Here is an 18423-nt window from a genome sequence, read left to right on the forward strand (position 1 = left end):
TGGCTGGCAGGTGGGACTAGATTGGGTTGGGATATCTGGTCGGCATGGACGGGTTGGACCGAAGGGTCTGTTTCCATGCTGTACATCTTTATGACTCTATAATCAGGAAGTATTAGCATACGTTTAAGCAATTTAATGGAGTTCTTTGAAGGATTAAGATGCACTATGTAGATGTACTGTACTTGGATTTCCAGAAGGTATTTGATGAGATACCACATCAAAGATTACTGCTGAAAATAAAAGAGCCATTGAATAGACATAAATACATTAGCATGGATAGAATTGGCTGGCTGACTGGCAACAAAAGTGCATAAATGGATTGTTGCCTGATCTGCAGGAATCCATTCATCACATTCTGCAAAGTCTGTGCTGGGGCCTCAACCTTTTATGATTTACATCAATGAATTTGATGAAGGAAATGAAGGCATGGTAGTTAAATTCACTGTAGACATAAAGGTAGAAAAGCATGTTGTGGAGAAGACATAAAAAGAGATTGTTGATGGGTATTAATAAGTTGAGCAAGTGGGCAAAAATCTGTCAGATGGAATATAATTTTGAAAAATGTGAAGCTGTTCATTTTGGAAAGAGGATAAAACAGCACAGTATTATTTAAATAAAGAACGACAGCCGAATTCAGAGGTGGAGAGAGATCTAAGTATTCTGGGGCTGGAGTAACAAAGCATTACATGCAGCAGATACTCAAGGCTAATGGCATGTTATCCCTTATTACAAGAGGAATGTATTATAAAAGTTATGATGTTATGGTTCAGTCATACGTGCATAGGTGAAAACATATCTCAAATACTGTACACAATTTTGGTCTTATTCAAAGAAGAATGTAAATGCAGTGTAGGTTGACGATATTGATACCAGGAATCATTGGGTTATTGTATGAAGATACCTTTGACGGTCTGGCTTGTTTCCGATGGAGTTTACAAGAGTGAAAAGAGACTCGATTGAAACGTATAAGATCCTGAATGGTTTTGACAAGGTGAATATGGAAAGCATGTTTCTTTCTGTCAAAAACTAGGGGGCTAACAGTCACCCTTTTAGCTCACAAATGAGATTTTCCTTCTTACTAAAACTTTGGAATGCTTTGCTTCATGATCTCTGTAGCTGAGGAGTTGACATTGACGCCACTATCCACAAGCAGACTTTCACAACCATTTCTTCTGGTAGATACATATCCTTATTGTCCCGTCTCCAAGAGATGCAAACTGGTGTATAGCACAGTTGCTATTTAGTTCCTGATCTGCTTTCATTATCTTTCTTCTACTCGACCTTTATTTTCTGTCAAAATAGACATTACTCTAGAAACATCCAGGGGAAAGGACTTGTTTACTATACTAGGTAAAAACAATGACTGCAGATGCTGGAAACCAGATTCTGGATTGGTGGTGCTGGAAAAGCACAGCAGTTCGGGCAGCATCCGAGAAGCAGTAAAATCGACATTTCAGGCAAAAGCCATACTATAAGCTGCCCTTTTAAATTCCTCTTTCTGTGCTGCTAGATTGCACTGATCTATCCACTTGCAAATTTAGCTGACATTTGGCCTGAAGTAAGAATATAGATTCCTTCAGTTGTCTAGTGATACCACTTGAATACTGCCATAAAAAAGGCATGTCGCCAAAGCTTTTCATCCTGTACTCATCAGAACAAACAAAAGAATCCTAATGTCAAACAATCACAACAACTCATACACAGGTGAAAAAGTGTACTATTGGTTAGCTAGTCGGCTAAAATTGGTCAAGGTGTTGCCAGAGATAAAGCAGTGGCGAATTACAGGATTCCCAAGTTTATTAAAAAAAAGGCACAGCCTTGAACATATTACTTTCATTCAGAAATAGGTCACTGTTTGTCAATGTATGCAGCTTCTAACAGGTGTAATATTAGCCATGTTGCAAACTTACAAGAAGAGTCATATTGGAACAAGAACTCTGTCCTCCCTCCACTGATACTGCTAGATCTCCCAAAATTTTGCAACCCTTTAGTTTTATCTCAGACTTCAAGAATCTGCAATATTTTATTTCACTCTGAGTTTGAGCATTTGCCTCAAAATGGTTGCTATTGTTATAGCTATTAGTCCACCCAAGAATGTTCACCAAATGCCAGCCAATTGTAAAATCATACCAAACAGATATTTTCATTTTGGATTTTTCCCAGCATGCGCTTGTTGAATATCATCTGCATTCTACGTATTAAAGACAATCAAAGGAACCTGTGTTTGATTTGATCAGCCAATCATTGAGATATATGGCTTCTGTACAAGGCATCTTATCAGACTTTAAATTCATGATACAAACATTTCCCAATTCCGCAATGGCAAATTTCTTTTGGACTGATGGTAGGATTCTGTTGGAGGAAAATACCACTCATATGGTCACTCGGAAGTGAAATGGTCCACATAGCTTGTTGTTCAAATTTTTGATATGCTTTGTCTTTGCGAGATAACTTGAGGATGATGGAGAGTGGACACCACTGAGGTCTGGAAATGGCAACTTTTGATCCATTTACAAATTTCCATGCTGATTAATTTCAATACGTTAGATACATAGCTATATATTCCAAGTACAGGCTGACTGAATCAAACAGAATGTTACTTCAGTTGAAATAACAGGCAAGAGTACTGACAATATTCATCGAGCCCCATACTTGCAAAGTGATGTCAGGACAGAGGGAGGATCCAATTGGACATATCTGAAGCATACAGCGTACTGCTACAACAACATCTTTGATGATCTTACAGGGGTAAGCACGATCTCATTCTGAAGGAATGTTTCAAAACACTGACTTTGCTTTCTTTCCACAGTTGCTGCCGGACCTGCTGAGTTCTCCAGCAATTCTGTTTTTGTTTCAGATTTTCAGCATCTGTAGTTCTTTGTCTTATATTACCACTATCTCCATAACCTCAACTCAAAAAGTGTGACAGGAAATTCAATGTCCACTGGCTCAAGGTCTCTGCAAAGAAAGACCTGCTGAGTCAACTTTTTGACCCTCAAGGGCAGGAACCATAGGATGTCCACAACAGCTTGTCTTGGTTGATCCTCCATCCCAATTCCATATTTTTAGTTTCTCCCAATACCCCTTGATGCATTTAAAATCTAGAAATGTATCTATCTCTTTCTTGAATATATTCAGTGACTTGGCCTCCTCAACCTTCTGTGGTAGAAAACTGCTCAGGTTCACAATCCTTAGAGAGACTAGATATTCCTCGCCTCAGTCGTAAATGGTCTACCAAGTATCGTGAGACTGGGTCCCTTGGTTCTGGTCTCCCAAATAAGGAAATCACCATCCCTGCATCTAGTTTTTCCAGCCCTATTAGAATTTTATTTATTTCAATTAGATCCCTCTCACTCTTCTAAATTCTAATGATTATAAGCCCAGTCAAACAAATCTCTCCTGATAGGACAATGCTACCATTCCTAGCACCAGCGTAGTTAACTTCTGCTGCACTCACTCTTTGGCAAATATATCTTTTCTGAGGTTTGGAGGTCAAAACTGCACAGAATACTCCAGGTGTGGCATACCAAAGATCTGCATAACTGCAGGATGACCTCCCTACTTCAGTACTGAAATCCTCTTGCAAGGAAGGCGAATATATCATTTGCCTTCCTAATTGTTTGCTGCACCTGCCTGTCTACTTTTATTGATTGGTGTACAAGGACATCCCTTTATGCATCCATACTTCCTAATATATCATTTAAATAATACTCTTTCTTTCTGCTTTGTACAAAGTGTATAACTTCACACTTCAATGAAAGAGCTAGATAAATTGGATAACCTAAATAAAGTAAGCTATTACAAGCTCTGAGGAAGGGTTACTGGATCCGAAACATTCACTCTGCTTTTTCTCCACAGATGCTGACAAATCTGTTGAATTTCCCCGACAATTTCCGTTTTTGTACAACTTCACATTTAGCCACATTGTACTGTGTTTACTCACTCACTCAACTTGTCTAAATTACCTTGAAGCTTCCTTGCAGCCACCTCACAACTCATGATCTCACCCAGTTTTCTATCATCAACACACTTGAAAATGTTGCATTTGGTTCCCATCCAGGTCATTTATAGTGAACAGTAGGGCCCAAGCACTGATCCTTGCAATCCCCTGGCTTATTCAATCCTTAAATAAAAACTGAAAGAACTGTGGATGCTGGAAATCAGATACAAAAATTGAAGTTGCTAGAAAAGCTCAGCAGGTCTGGAGGCATCTGTAGAGAGAAATCAGAGTTAACATTTTGGGTCCAGTAAACCTTCCTCAGAACCACTTAATCCCATTCTTTCCGATCAGTTAACCAATTTTGATTCATGTTAACATATTATCCACTATCCCATCTGCTTTAATTTTGCCAAATATTCTCTCGAGGGATCTTATCAAAAGCCTTCTGAAAATCCAAATAAAACATATGTACTGGCCACCCTCATCCATTCTGCTCAATATATTTCGCAAAAAACTTCAGTAGATTTGTTAAGCATAATTTAGGATCATAAAACATAGGAGCAGGAGTAGGCCATTCAACCCTTCGAGGTTGTTTCATCATTCAATGTGATCATGGCCGATTATCCTGCTCAGAAGCATGGACTGGGAGCAATTGTTCCATGGAAAGGGCACTATAGACATGTGGAAACTATTTAAGGAACAGTTGTTGTGAGTGATGCACAAATGTGTTCCTCTGAGGCAGGCAAGAAGGAGTAAGATAAAGGAACCTTGGATGACAAGAGCGGAGGAGCTTCTTGTCAAAAGAAAGGAGGCAGCTAACGCAAGGTGAAGGAAGCAAGGGTCTTGCTCAGCTCTAGAGGATTACAGGCAGGCAAGGAAGGAGCTCAAAAATGGTCCAAGGAGAGCCAGGAGGGGGCACGAAAAAAGCTTGGCAGGAAGGATTAGGGAGAATCCAAAGGCATTTTACATGTATGTGAGGAATAAGAGAACGATCAAATAAAGAGTAGGGCCGTTCAGGGATAGAATAGGGAACTTGTGTATAGAGTCTGAGGTGGTAGGGGAAGCCCTAAAAGGAGCTTTTTGCTTCTGTCTTTACTAAAGAAAAGGACCTTGTAGCAAATGAAACCATTGAGGAGCAGGTAAGCATGCTGGAACAGATAGAGATTGAGGAAGGTGATATACTGAAAATTTTGACAAACATTAAGATTGACAAGTCGCCAGGGCTAGTCCAGATTTGTCCTCGGCTGCGTTGAGAAGAGAGAAATATGATTGCTTCACCGCTTGCGAAGATCTTTGCATCTCGCTCTCCACCAGAGTCGTACCGGAGGACTGGAGGGAGGCAAATGTAATTCCTCTCTTCAAGAAAGGAAATAGGAAAATCCCCGGCAATTACAGACCAGTCAGTCTCACGTCTGTCGTCTGCAAGGTGTTAGAAAGGATTCTGAGGGATAGGATTTATGACCATCTGGAACAGCATGGCTTGATTAAAGGCAGTAAACACGGCTTTGTGAGGGGCAGGTCATGCCTCACAAATCTTATTTGAGTTCTTTGAGGATGTTACTAGACAAGTTGATAAGGGTCGAGCGGTGGATGTGGTGTATATGGACTTCAGTAAGGCATTTGACAAGGTTCCCCACGGTAGGCTCGTTCAGAAGGTCAGGAGGAATGGGATACAGGGAAGTTTAGCTGTCTGGATACAGAATTGGCTGGTCGACAGAAGCAAATGGTAGTGGAAGGAAAATATTCTGCCTGGAAGTCAGTGGTGAGTGGTGTTCCACAGGGCTCTGTTCTTGGGCCTCTACTCTTTGTAATTTTTATTAATGACTTGGATGAGGAGATTGAAGGATGGATTAGCAAGTTTGCAGATGACACAAAGGTTGGAGCTGTCATTGACAGTATACAGGACTGTTGTAGGCTGCAGCGTGACATTGACAGGATGCAGAGATGGGCTGAGAGGTGGCAAATGGAGTTCAACCTGGATAAATGCGAAGTGATGCATTTTGGAAGGTCAAACTTGAAAGTTGAGTACAGGATTAAAGACAGGATCCTTGGCAGTGGGGAGGAACAGCAGGATCTTGGTGTGCAGATACATAGATCCCTTAAAATTGCCACCCAGGTGGACAGGGTCGTTAAGAATGCCTGTGGTGTTTTGGCTTTCGTTAACAGGGGGATTGAGTTTAAGAGCCATGAGATCTTGTTGCAGCTCTATAAAACTTTGTTTAGACCACACTTGGAATACTCTGTTCAGTTCTGGTCACCCTATTATAGGAAAGATGTGGATGCTTTGGAGAGGGTTCAGAGGAGGTTTACCAGGATGCTGCCTGGAATGGAGGGCTTATCTTACGAAGAGAGGTTGACTGAGCTCGGACTTTTTTCATTGGAAAAAAGATGGAAGAGTGGGGACCTAGAGGTGTACAAGATAATGAGAAGCATAGAGAGAGTTGATAGCCAGAGACTTTTTCCCAGGGCAGTAATTGTTAACACGAGGGGTCATAGTTTTAAGCTGTGTGGCGGAAAGTATAGAGGGGATGTCAGAGGTGGGTTCTTTATGCAGAGAGTTGAGAGAGCATTGAAATGCGTTGCCAGCAGCAGTTGTGGAAGTGAGGTCATTGGGATATTTAAGAGACTGCTGGACGTGCATATGGTCACAAAAATTTGAGGGTTCGTACATTAGGTTTACCTTACATGAGGATCAATGGTCGGCACAACGTCGTGGGCTGAAGGGCCTGTTCTGTGCTGTACTGTTCTATGTACCCTGTTCTCGCTTCATCCCCATAGCCTTTAATCCCTTTAGCCCTGAGAACTGTATCGATCTCTTGATCTCCCTCACCTAGGGGGAGGAGAGCATTCAAACAGATCTGAAATGCCTTAATTGTGACTTCCTTCAAGAAAAAAGACTGATTTCAGTAACTGGACAGGGGTCTTCCTGATGTCCACCACAGGGGACACATTAAAGAGGATTTTTGCAATCAACTCTTCCCAGTGTCTGAAGTAATCCTATTGGAGGCAAAATATGGATTTCTTCCATCAAGAGAATCAGTGGACATGATCTGCACAGCAAGTCAAGCCATGTAAAGTGCACAGGACACCAGAAAACGTTATACATGGCCTTCAACTTCACAAAGTCCTTCAATTCTTTAAAACAGAATGGATTATGGAGCATCCTTCTAAAATTTTGCTGCTTACAGAAATTTAACCCCATTTTCATAAAATCCACAAACTGTGATCCTCATGAATAGATTGAGCAGGCGCCCAATGTGTGCGCAAATTGGAGTTAGACAAAGCTGTGACATTGCAACTGCACTCTTTACCACCCATCTCGCAATAATATTCCATGTAACATCCACGAAACTTCCCACTGGAGTGGAACTTCCCTACAGGTCAAAGGGGAAACTGCTCAATTTATATCACCTCCAATCTAGAAACAAGATCACCCCAATCTCTTCATTGAGCTGAAGTAGGCAGACAATACTTGCAATGCACACATTCAGAGGCCAAGCTCCAAATGAATTCAGAAGCATGAAAGAATAGGCCTCAGGCTAAACATTCAGAAAACAAAATTCATTTTCTGCTGCACAACACTGTCCCAGCTTTTAAGAGCAACAGCAAGTCACTGAAGTGAAGCAATTCTCATACGTTGAAAGCTTTCTTTCACCAATTATAAACATTGATCAGCAAATTCAACCTCCAGAATGCCATTGCAGCTAGCAATCATCTGATGAACAAAGTACTTGATGACATAGATCTGAAATTCAGCAACAAGCTCCTGGTCTACATGGATCATGTATGTTTAATAACTCAAGTTCTTCGATGAATATCATCCATGCCTGTTCAAAAATTCTGCAAATCCATGACAGACTAAGTGTCCACTTTCATCTCAACACCCCCGAAGGCCATGTTATTATTAAACAGCTGCACAAGGAGGGCCACATCACCCACAAGCATTACACAGGACTTCCAAACCAAGCTCTCGACTTGAAGTTACGCTGTGACAAGCAGATACCAGAAGGGAGAGAGGGACAGCTTCATCTGAACAAATGAAGTATCCCCACTGATTTACGACTTGCCCAAGACTGCCCAAACTGCAGAAGAAGCATCCACAAAGATGCCAACCAAGTCGAGTATCTCAAACAGGTCCAGATGGAGGCCCGGTGTAAACATTGGCGTGTGAGTGTGTGTGAAAACCTGAAAATACCATCCACTCATCTCTTCAAACACCAGCTGCCTCATTTGTAGCTACAGGGGTGTGTGGATCCATTGTTAAATTTTAGTCACACCAAGACCCATAAATCTGGAGTAGAAGGGAGTCATCCTCAGTCTCAAGGACTGAAGAGTGGAAAAAACAAAAATTTAGAAGCTGACCCTTTGGTGCAATTCTGCAACTGGTCAGCAGTTGCTGAACAATCCTTTGTGTACTAATAGCTACAGTAACAATTGGTTGAGCTTGTAATATGGTTAATTTATACTCACTAGAAGAGGCATTCCTTCCGACAGAGGTACCCATTCTCTGCTAACAAAAGGAATACGCTCGAGCATCGAGTCTATATTGAATTACCTGGGAGTATGGGGGTGCCCATAGTTTACTGCTGCTTTGCCCATTCCTTGGCAATCTTGCCAACTAATCAAAACTCTGTTCTGCTATCGTAATTGTTTGAAAGTTGGTATATCATGTTTGTTTTGATATACGCAAGGTGAAAAGCTTTGACAATATGTTTCTCTTTTCAGCAATGACCATTCTCTTTACATTAGCAGTTATAAGCTGTAAATCATGATGAAAGGACAATGACAAAATCAAAGTAGCAAACTATGGAATGGCTTTGTGAAATGACATAGGTTGTGCTGGATAATATTGGCATTCTAAACATACTCATTGCAGACTTCTTTGGTCCCGAAGATACCATGCCAAAAAGTTCACCATCGTCAACTCCAAACTCAGTAGCATCTTCAAAATCATCTCCCTCACTGTCACTGACCATGTGAACATCAGTGCACTGCATGAAGAATTGAAAACAATTAATGTTAATAAACTTAACATTGACGCATTCAAAACAGTAATTAAAGCCAACTATGATTGGAAAGAAAAACAAGCTGGCAAGAAAGTTAAAATATTTAAGCATGACAAAGGAGCATTAAATAACTAAAACAAAAGAAAAACATACAAATCAAAGATATTGCATTTTCTTTATTGATTTTCTTCATTAATCCTATCAAGCAATCTGCATGGTAGCACGAGTGACCTGTCCTGTTGAAATAGTGATACCAAACTTTAATCTCACAACTCTCAATTTAGCACAACCTGACATTAGATAAACTGGTGTGCAATTTCACGGTTTACTTCCATTTCAAGTTCCCAGCTTTTCTTGGGATCCATTTAAGAAATATCAAGTATGCAAGGTTAAATGAGGCTTTTTTAAAAAAAAATTACCACTTATATTTAAATAATCATGTCCACAACAAATGCCAACCTAACTATAATGGTTCCACAATCCCTACATAGTCTATGCTTGGAATATATATATTTATATCTTAGACTATTTGGAAAAGACCAGACCATTTTAGACAATGTGAAAAAAACTGGAAGGTATTGAAATTAAGGGACTTTGGCAGTCCCATCATGGTTGACAAGCAATTGTAGTTGGCCTTGTTTTGCTGCATTGAACACTTGGGAAGGGCAGAAAGAAAAGTAATAACATGGCAGACATTTGAAAAAAGAAACAGCTGTAAACAAGCAGCTCTCTCTCTCCCCGGTTGAATTTGCGAATCTGTGTATTAAAAGTTTACATCTCAATATTTGGACTATCTTTGCCAATCCAAAAAAAGAGCTAAGCTGTGACATTTATTCAAATGTCTAGGTCTAATTGGATTTCCATCTGAACTAAAACTTGGTGTGAAAGATTTTGCAGCAATCTACAACTGCCAGAGGTTCAGCTTGATCCACAAGAACCTCAGTTTTTGAGAGAATTCATCAAACTTTTCTATTGTTTCACAGAGCACTGGAAAATAATGGGCGTTTTTCACTTTTTAAACATACTTTCTCTGCAGAGTCTAATGTCTTTGTTGGATTAAGGGGATACAATTCTCTTCCTGGATTATTGTTTAGTTATTAACTAGTTTGGCAAATTGTTTGAGGAATAAGTTCTGCTTTTAATAAATGAGATTTTTTTTGAGTTTGTTCACACATCTGGTGAAAATGTCTTATCTTCTGAATGTAATACACTCGGGAATCAATTGACCATTTCAGTGATTGCATTAACACATTCATATAAGTAGAGTGCAACTTGAGGAGTAGCAGAATTTAATTCTCAGTGCATCCCTCTCATCACTTCTTCTGTGAAAACTAAGGCAAGTACTTGTCTAGCATCTCTGTCATATTTTCATGTACCTTCCCCTACTCTTCATTCCATAGTGGCCTGATCACTATTTTGCTAGCCCTCACAATACTAATCTATCCATAAAATATTTATTTATAATCACTTCTTGAGATTTTTGCTTTCCATTCACTGGAGTTCGTAATATTTCATGACATTTTTCAGTATCAATTACACTTGTCCTGGTTCTAAAGTCTTAAAGCCTACAGTATTTTCTAAAATTTCTACCCTCTTCACACAACAGATGCCAAACTTTAAATACACACCTTTTACCTCCTTCTTGGATTGGAACTGACAGTAGGAGGGAAAGACTTAACATGCTGATAAAAAGGAAATTAAATATCCAGTGCGTTTTTTTTGGATTCATCTCTTGTCCTTAAAAGTACTTACTCTTACAGATATACAGCTCTCTACTCTCGCTTGTAAGTCACTAAATGCCTTCCCTTGAAATAAACTGAAAAATGCTTCAGTACTGGGCAATGTACCCTGCATGCTAAGAGGTTCCCAGCCAGTGATGCACACCTTCCTTCCACACAGGAGACCTTCACACATTGGGAATCATGCATAAAAATGAGCACCAAACACTTCAATTACTTGTATTCTGCCAATCCAAGGGGACAAAAGATGATCGGGGCTGTTTTTGCATGTGTTGATGTTAAAATCAGATAAGCCATGATCTTATACAATGGTGGAGCAAGCCCAAAGGGCCCAGTGATCTACTCTTGATTCAAATGTTTGTGCATCATTTATGCCAATTTAAACTGTCAAGTGATCAATTATATGATCTGCACATTAAGTTTGGGTGCACATGTTATTAAATTACCAAATGGTAATTCTCATGAACTCAAATGGTTGATTCTTGTACAGTAATTTTAATGGTACTATAAATGCTGTGATTTAGGAACACAGAATTTTGAAACGTAAGAATTAGGAGCGGAAGTAGACAATTCAGCCGTTTGAGCCTCCTCTGCCATTTAACATGATAATGGCTGATCTTACCCGGTTCTCAACTCCACTCTCGTCTGCTCCCTTTCGTCCTTTATCTCGCTTTTCATCAGAAACATATCTATTTCTTACTTGAACTTATTGATTGTGCTTCCACTGCACTCTGGGCCCCACAAATTCACAACCCTCTTAGTTTTGAACCTACTTCCTCTGTCTCTACATCTATGCCCTCTTGTTCAAGACTGTCCCATAAAGGGGAATATCTGTTCAATGTCCACCAAATTAATTTCCTTTAGCATTTTATAAACCTCAATCAGATTGTCCCCTCATTCTTCTGATCTCCAGCGGGTACAAATCCAAGCTATTTAACAGCTCCTCATATGACATCCCTGGAATCATTCCGGTGAATCTCTTCTGAACTGTCTCAAATGTCACCACATCATCCCCCAAGCAAAGAGACTAAAACTGGACACAGTATTCCAGGTGGGTTCTCACCAACACCTTATATAATTGTCACAACATTACTTTTATAATCCAGTCCTTTCCAATAAATGCAAAGATTCCATTTGTCTTTCTTATTACTGTATACGCTGTACCTGCATACTCACTTTCTGCAATTCACTCACACTCTACGAATATGCTTCCCATTAAAATAATAATTCACCCGTTTCTTTTTACAGCCAAATTCAATAATCTTGCACTTATCTACATCAAACTTTATTTGCCGGTTTTTGGCCTATTTAGCCTATCAATATCCATCTGTAAATTTTATCTCCTCATCAACGTCTGCTTCCCCACCTATTTTAGTATTACCCACGAATTTTGCTATGTTACAGTCTGTCCCTGCTTGCAAATCATTTATATAGATTGTAAATAGTTGAGGTCCAAGAATTGAGCCTTGCAGAACCCCACTAGCTATAGTTCACCATCCAGAGATCCCCACTACAGTGGTCAAATTAGCAGGTCTATAGTATTTGAAGAACCTAGGCCAAAGCGTTGAAACAAAATAATAATAGATGCCTCATTTAAAGTATTCAAATTTTAAAAATATATTTGCATTACAATGTAAAGAAATATATATTGAACAATGTCCATTTTTATTATGTGAGTACAATATAATCAGAATCAAAGGCAAACTAATAATATAAAGTAATCCAATCTCTTCATTAATTATTCAGAGTCATCAATGAATAGAATCTGCAAGTTCATTACTTATAAGCACAGCAGTAAAGCTGCACTGGGTTTAGTTAGAAAGGGTGAACCAAACATAGTTTAAGAAAATAGTGCGCATTTCTCATCTGCACACAAAAAGATAAGTTAGAATACAATGACTTAAGAACTTTACGAAACGTAGGTAGCTTTTACTGAAGACAACTAATGGTAACATTAACAAGAACGTTTTACTAACATTTCAAATTTTGTGTTGTCTTTCCTCACGACTCTTAAGTACTATCAGAATAGCAGGTGAATCAGAGTCACATCAGTTGCCCCTCATTCTGCTCCACGAATGCTTATTTTACAAGTGTGTTAATACAAATGTATCAGCAAACACAAATGGCAATGGTGATACGGGGAGAAGCTTTTTTTAAAATAAAACAACTTGTGTGTTAGGATTTGCATTGTCACAGAGTGGTGGGGGCCAATGTACAGTTTCCAAAAGGATAATCACCGAAAGAGAATGAATTTGCAGGATTATGGGGAAAGGACAGGAACAAGTTGAGATGCTTTTGCAAGCACTGATGTGACAGATGAAATTACCACCTTTTGCGTTGTAACCATACTGTAATAGGATGTCTTCTTTTAAAAAAAGTAGTAAATTCACAGCTTCAGGTTTTAAATTAAATGAAAGTAAAAAGAAAACAATTGCTTTACCTCTTCAGAGTGTTCTCGGGTTTGTGTAGGTGAAGGTCTTTTACTGACTGTTAGTCGGTGGCAAGGATAATGGAGTCCAGCAGCAGCCAAAGTAATCTACAAATTGGTTGAGTCAGAGTGAGATTAAAATTAAACTATTAGGCAGTACACGCATCTCAAAGATAGATAAACACAATTTTAATGATCTTCCAGTTTCCAGATTTATTTAGAAATAATTTATCCAAAAAAAACTTTGAACATTGGTATTTTGTTCCTGGCTTATATGCTAAACCTTAAGAAATCACCATTTGGCCTCAGCTGGAGTAGTGTACACAAGTCTGGATACCACATTTTAAGAAGAATGCAAAGACCTTGAACAGGGTACAAAAGAGGTTTGTTAATTAAGGTTATACCTGGGATAAAGTGGAGAGATTCACATTCGAGGAGAGAAATGTAAGGACAGACCTGATGTAGGAATTCTAATTACACAGGTTTTGATACAGCTAATAGAAAGAAACTGTTTTCTATGGAGCGTGGGTTACTAACCAGAGGTCACGGATTTCAAAGAATTGCGAAAACAACAGGGAGACTATTCACAGGGATTTATCAGGATCTGGAACATCTGAAAGGGTAGCAGTAAAAGGTTCCAGAGGAACATGGAAAGGGAACTCGACATGCACTTGAAGAGGTCTAATTTGTTAGGTTATAGGGAAACATCTGAAGTGAGCAGGAATGCTCTTTCAAATTGCCAGTTTGGGGGAAAGGACTATGCTTTAAGATTTATCCATATTTCTAACCTTGTATTATTTTCAGACAGATATCAATAAACAGAAAAAGAGAGCCTTCATTTAGTTGAAGATTTAGCATCTATTTTACTACTGCACAAAACAGCAAATATTTGATGCTCCTTTCTCTTGCAGCCATCCACAATTCCAGTGACAACAAAATACCACCTTCACAACAGTTACAGATCCATGGTAACACTATTGGCACAACATTTGAAATTTGCCACACAGTGAAAAGACTAACAGTATAAGCTGAATTTTAACATCATATAAGCAGTACTATAAAGGTTTGCTCTATCTTACTAATTTCCTTCACTTATGAGATAGGCAATGTAAATTCTCAGGCTGGCAAACCAATGGTAAATATCTAAAAGCTCCAAGTGCAAGTTTCCCTCCAATATTTAAAAACAACTATTTCTTCCTTTCCAAAATTTCTCAATGGTTTTCTTTGTTCGAAGACTCATCTCAATGGTGTAAATGAGATTCGAAATGAAGCAACAGAGCAGTGGCTGTTCATCATTGGTTGATGATCCATTTCTGTACTAGCCACAGTAATTTATTCGGTCACCTTGTATTTTTCTAACCCACAGACTGATGAATATTTGACTTTCTTCTGGACACAATATGGTTTTCTCATTCAAATTTTTTATGCATGTGCCTTTTCTATTCTCAGATATCAGGTAAATCTCTTCACTTCCTCCCCTCAGGATAACAATGCTCGACTTGGTCACTGTTGTACATTTAAATATGCTACAAACATTGCTCTGTGCAAGGTGTTTTTCATTCTTCATGTCCATTTTTAAAAATAAAAACACCTCATTAGTGTTGTACTTTTCTATCTTGTATTCACATCTCTAACAGCTGACAGAACATTCATAAATTTTCTCTGCATGGACTGGAGCATTAAACAGCCTTTCTACTAAAGTTGATTGCATATTTTTCATACAAAATGTAAAATCAGACTTCGCAGACTATATCTCATACACATTTGCAAGCTTTAGTCTTTTTTTTATGCCATATCTTAGCTTGGCTGCGACATGATAACCTTTGGCACTGAGGCATCATAAGCTTGAGGGTTCGAGTTCCATTTAAGAACTTGCAGGACTTGTACAGAAACTAACATTTCATGATTAATAATATGATAATTAAAGTGAAATCAAAGTACATTTATTGATTAATCTCATATAATAATAGTCTGCTTAAGGGTAGCCAATGTAGATCTTCACACCATAACATTATATGACTCTGATTAGCTTAATTTGAAAAGCACCATGGGTGAAGACAATAATCTTATGTTTAGAGTTACAGCTGCGAAGCTGAAACACATCAGTTTTGTTTAGATCCAGACTTCCAAGAAGGAAGACGACAGAGAGAGTATACTCCTGGCTTGTTAACCCTAATCAAGGAATCAACCAAAGCGGTGTCCTTGTACTGATATAAGTATAAAGGTAAAGTTGCCATGGTTTGACTGAACCACAGGGGTGCTCTCTCATTAGAGAGACACAACTGATACTATTTTAACCTATGGGTCACCACTGCTCAGGCAAAGGGAGAGGTTGAGAAGGACAGTCCTTTGTGGTAAGCTCAGCCAGTGCAGGAATTGAACCCACATTGTTGTTGTCATTCTGCATCGCAAACCAGCTGCTCAGCTAACTGATCTAACCAATCCCTATTTGAAGCATAGCAACTGAATAAATATAACTTGGTATTAGAGCTAACTTTAAGTGTTTAAGTTTGTAATCGCCTAATCACGGAGACTTTAAAACAATTTATCGAGACAAGTGTCTTCTGCATTAGTTTTGCCTTTAAAGTAGAAAGGGTAGCAATCGGTTTTCTAGCATTCCAACAGCAAAAACAAAACCATATAGAACAAAGACTTTCGGAAGGGAAAACAAACTGTCAGTGATAAGTGAATGTTTCATTTATGGGAATTCTGTCAATTTAGGCAACATTGAAACATGAGCTCGAGGGTGTCAACCATTGCCTCCCAACTGCAAATGCTTCCCCTTTTTTAAACAATGAAGCCAAGAATATTTCAAGTTGTCCTATTATTTAAGTAAACTGACAATAACAAAAGAGGATCAAACCATGGATAATTGACAATTTAAGGAATTTAAGGCAAGTCAAAATATAATGGGGGATAACATCAGTCAATGTTTGTCACCCTGAAGAACCAATTAAAGATTAATCATGCATCGTTTAAACTAATTAGCATGAACTCTCATCCAACCTAGGCCTATCAAACTTAACAATGTAATTGATCACAACATGGTCTGCAGCTTAGAAATAAGTTAATAAGCAACAGTTACACAATGAGGAATGCACAGGAAGAATTCTGAAGTTATCCTCCTTCCAACCAAGAATGGAAGACCTTCGATGCATTGGAAACAGACCAAAAAACCAAATGTTGACCTGTGCCCTGGATTCAACTGGAAAACAAGAATCATCGCACCTCCATATAGTTGCTGCTTTGCTTTGATAGGTATTATTTATAATCTTAGTTAAAATCCCTGAGTTACTCCACTAACCTGTTTGCTTAGTGGTTAAAATCTCAAACGAGCAAATTAATATTGGAATTTGAGTATAGGACCTGTAAAATGTATGGGCTTGAGCACAAAAATATAGGCTGACACTCCAGCACAGTGCTGAAAAAGTGCCATACCATCAGAGCTGCTGTCTTTCTGCTGAGATATTAAACCAAGACCCCAAGTGTCCTGAGGCAAAAGTTCATTATCCCCAACAAATACAGGGAATACAAGAAATTCCTTAATCACCATTATAATTTTACTAACATTGCAGCAGAGATTACACTTCAAAATTACTTATCTGATATATTGTTCTCTTTGCAGACAAACTTAAAAGGTATAATTGCACAGAACATTTCTCAATACATAAATTAAAGTCATTCTAAATGAGTAGTCAACAAGACTTATGCTTCCAAATGACAGTTACCCAAATTAACTTTAACAATAAAAAATATGAATTATATAGGATCTTTAGGAGACTAAAAAATTTCAGGTGTCTCAAGTCCATTTCAAACAAAATTCGGCACTTAGCCACTTAAGAACAGAACGTCAGAGCTTAGATTCTACCCAGCTGAATGCACATCTGCCAATAGTGGTTTGAAGTAGTTTGGGTATGAACAGGAGGCTAGAACTGGAGAAGTATTAATGTTATAGGTGAATGTAGGGATGGACGAGGGACAAGGTCATGGAAGGATGTGAAGATAAAGATGAATACTATTGTTGGTTATGTGATGTAGGGTGAGTGAGAGAGATACAGAGGGAGAGAGAGAGAGAGATGCAATCTTCTTCTGGATAAAGTCCCTGACCTGAAAGGAGTAAATGAGGTCCCTACTGAGCAATTCATACTTGCGACTCAACTGATCAAAGGACATAAAGGTGGTAAAAACAATGACTGCAGATGATCAAAGGACATCATGACCACCTGGTCAAATAAATCTCCCAGACAAGAGATTCCCCTGGATGCCCACAACTTAAGACCAGAATCCATCAACCCTAGTCGAAATCTTGGCATTTCTACTATAGGAGAGAGAGAAGAGGTTTCAGATAAACTGCCTTCGCTTTGTTGCATCACTCTTCGCGCTTAGACTGTATTGTTGACAATTGGGTTCTGACAATAATCTGTGACTATCCTCATTTTATCCATGAATAACAGATTAATAAATGGACACTTCGCCTGCGAAGCCTCAATATCCAGCCATGTTGACCTTGGATCCTCACAAGCCCAATCATTCACAAAAGATAGTAGGGAGCTTACTTGATACCTCTTGATGTCTGGAAAGTCTACCCTCCTCCACCCCAAAATTCCCTGGGGAAACTGCAGTTTGGCAATCTTAATGAGAGGCTGCCTGTGACACCAAACAAAAGAACAGAGCTAACATCTGGGTTTCTGTAACGTTTGCCGAGGCAACATCAGAGGGAGCATTTACATGGGATATAATAACCGAGAAAGAATATTCATTTTGATAAGAGCCATTCAGCCTAACCAAGATATTGGAAGAACCTTCCAATGCTGAAGCTCGATAAGGTAGGATCAAGTGCACAAAGTTAGCCTTATATAAGTGGTCAAAGGTGGGAGTAATGAAAATGCCTAGGTACAGAAAACCTCCCTGTGACCACCTAAAAGGGAATCGCATTTCACTTTCAAGATCGGGTATTCCTGAGACATGGCCTCCGACTTCAAAAAATTAATCTTACTTCCTGAGAACGAGCCAAATAAATTGGTACATTGTATTAAATGAGGCATCGACACTGCCGGATTTGATAGGAAAAGGAGAACACCACCTGCACGGAGTGTGATCTTATGCGCCCCTGATCCCACATTCGAGGCAACTATATTGGGGTCCCTCCGGATAGCCTTCGCCAACGGCTCAATGACCAGCATGAACAACAGTGGTGAGAGGGGACAATCTTGTCAGCTGCCTCTGCCGACATTAAAATTATTAGATCTTATGCCATAAGTAAGGACCGCTGCCATAGGATCACTGTATAGCACTTGTACCCATCTGGTA

At 39.0% G+C, this 18423-nt stretch overlaps 1 protein-coding gene across 1 annotated transcript in view; it reads right to left on the reverse strand.

Moving 5' to 3' along the window:
• Nucleotides 1-18423, reverse strand: part of faf1 (Fas (TNFRSF6) associated factor 1) — a 391777-nt gene that overhangs the window by 138167 nt on the left and 235187 nt on the right. Inside the window, exons 9-10 of the mRNA XM_072574268.1 lie at nucleotides 13126-13221; nucleotides 8808-8931 (exon numbers count right to left, since the gene is read on the reverse strand). Of these exons, the coding sequence (XP_072430369.1) occupies nucleotides 8808-8931; nucleotides 13126-13221 (220 nt within the window). The remainder of the gene's footprint in view (nucleotides 1-8807; nucleotides 8932-13125; nucleotides 13222-18423) is intronic.

The sequence above is a fragment of the Chiloscyllium punctatum genome, chromosome 7, assembly GCF_047496795.1.
Source record: "Chiloscyllium punctatum isolate Juve2018m chromosome 7, sChiPun1.3, whole genome shotgun sequence".
Taxonomy (NCBI): Eukaryota; Metazoa; Chordata; class Chondrichthyes; order Orectolobiformes; family Hemiscylliidae; genus Chiloscyllium; species Chiloscyllium punctatum.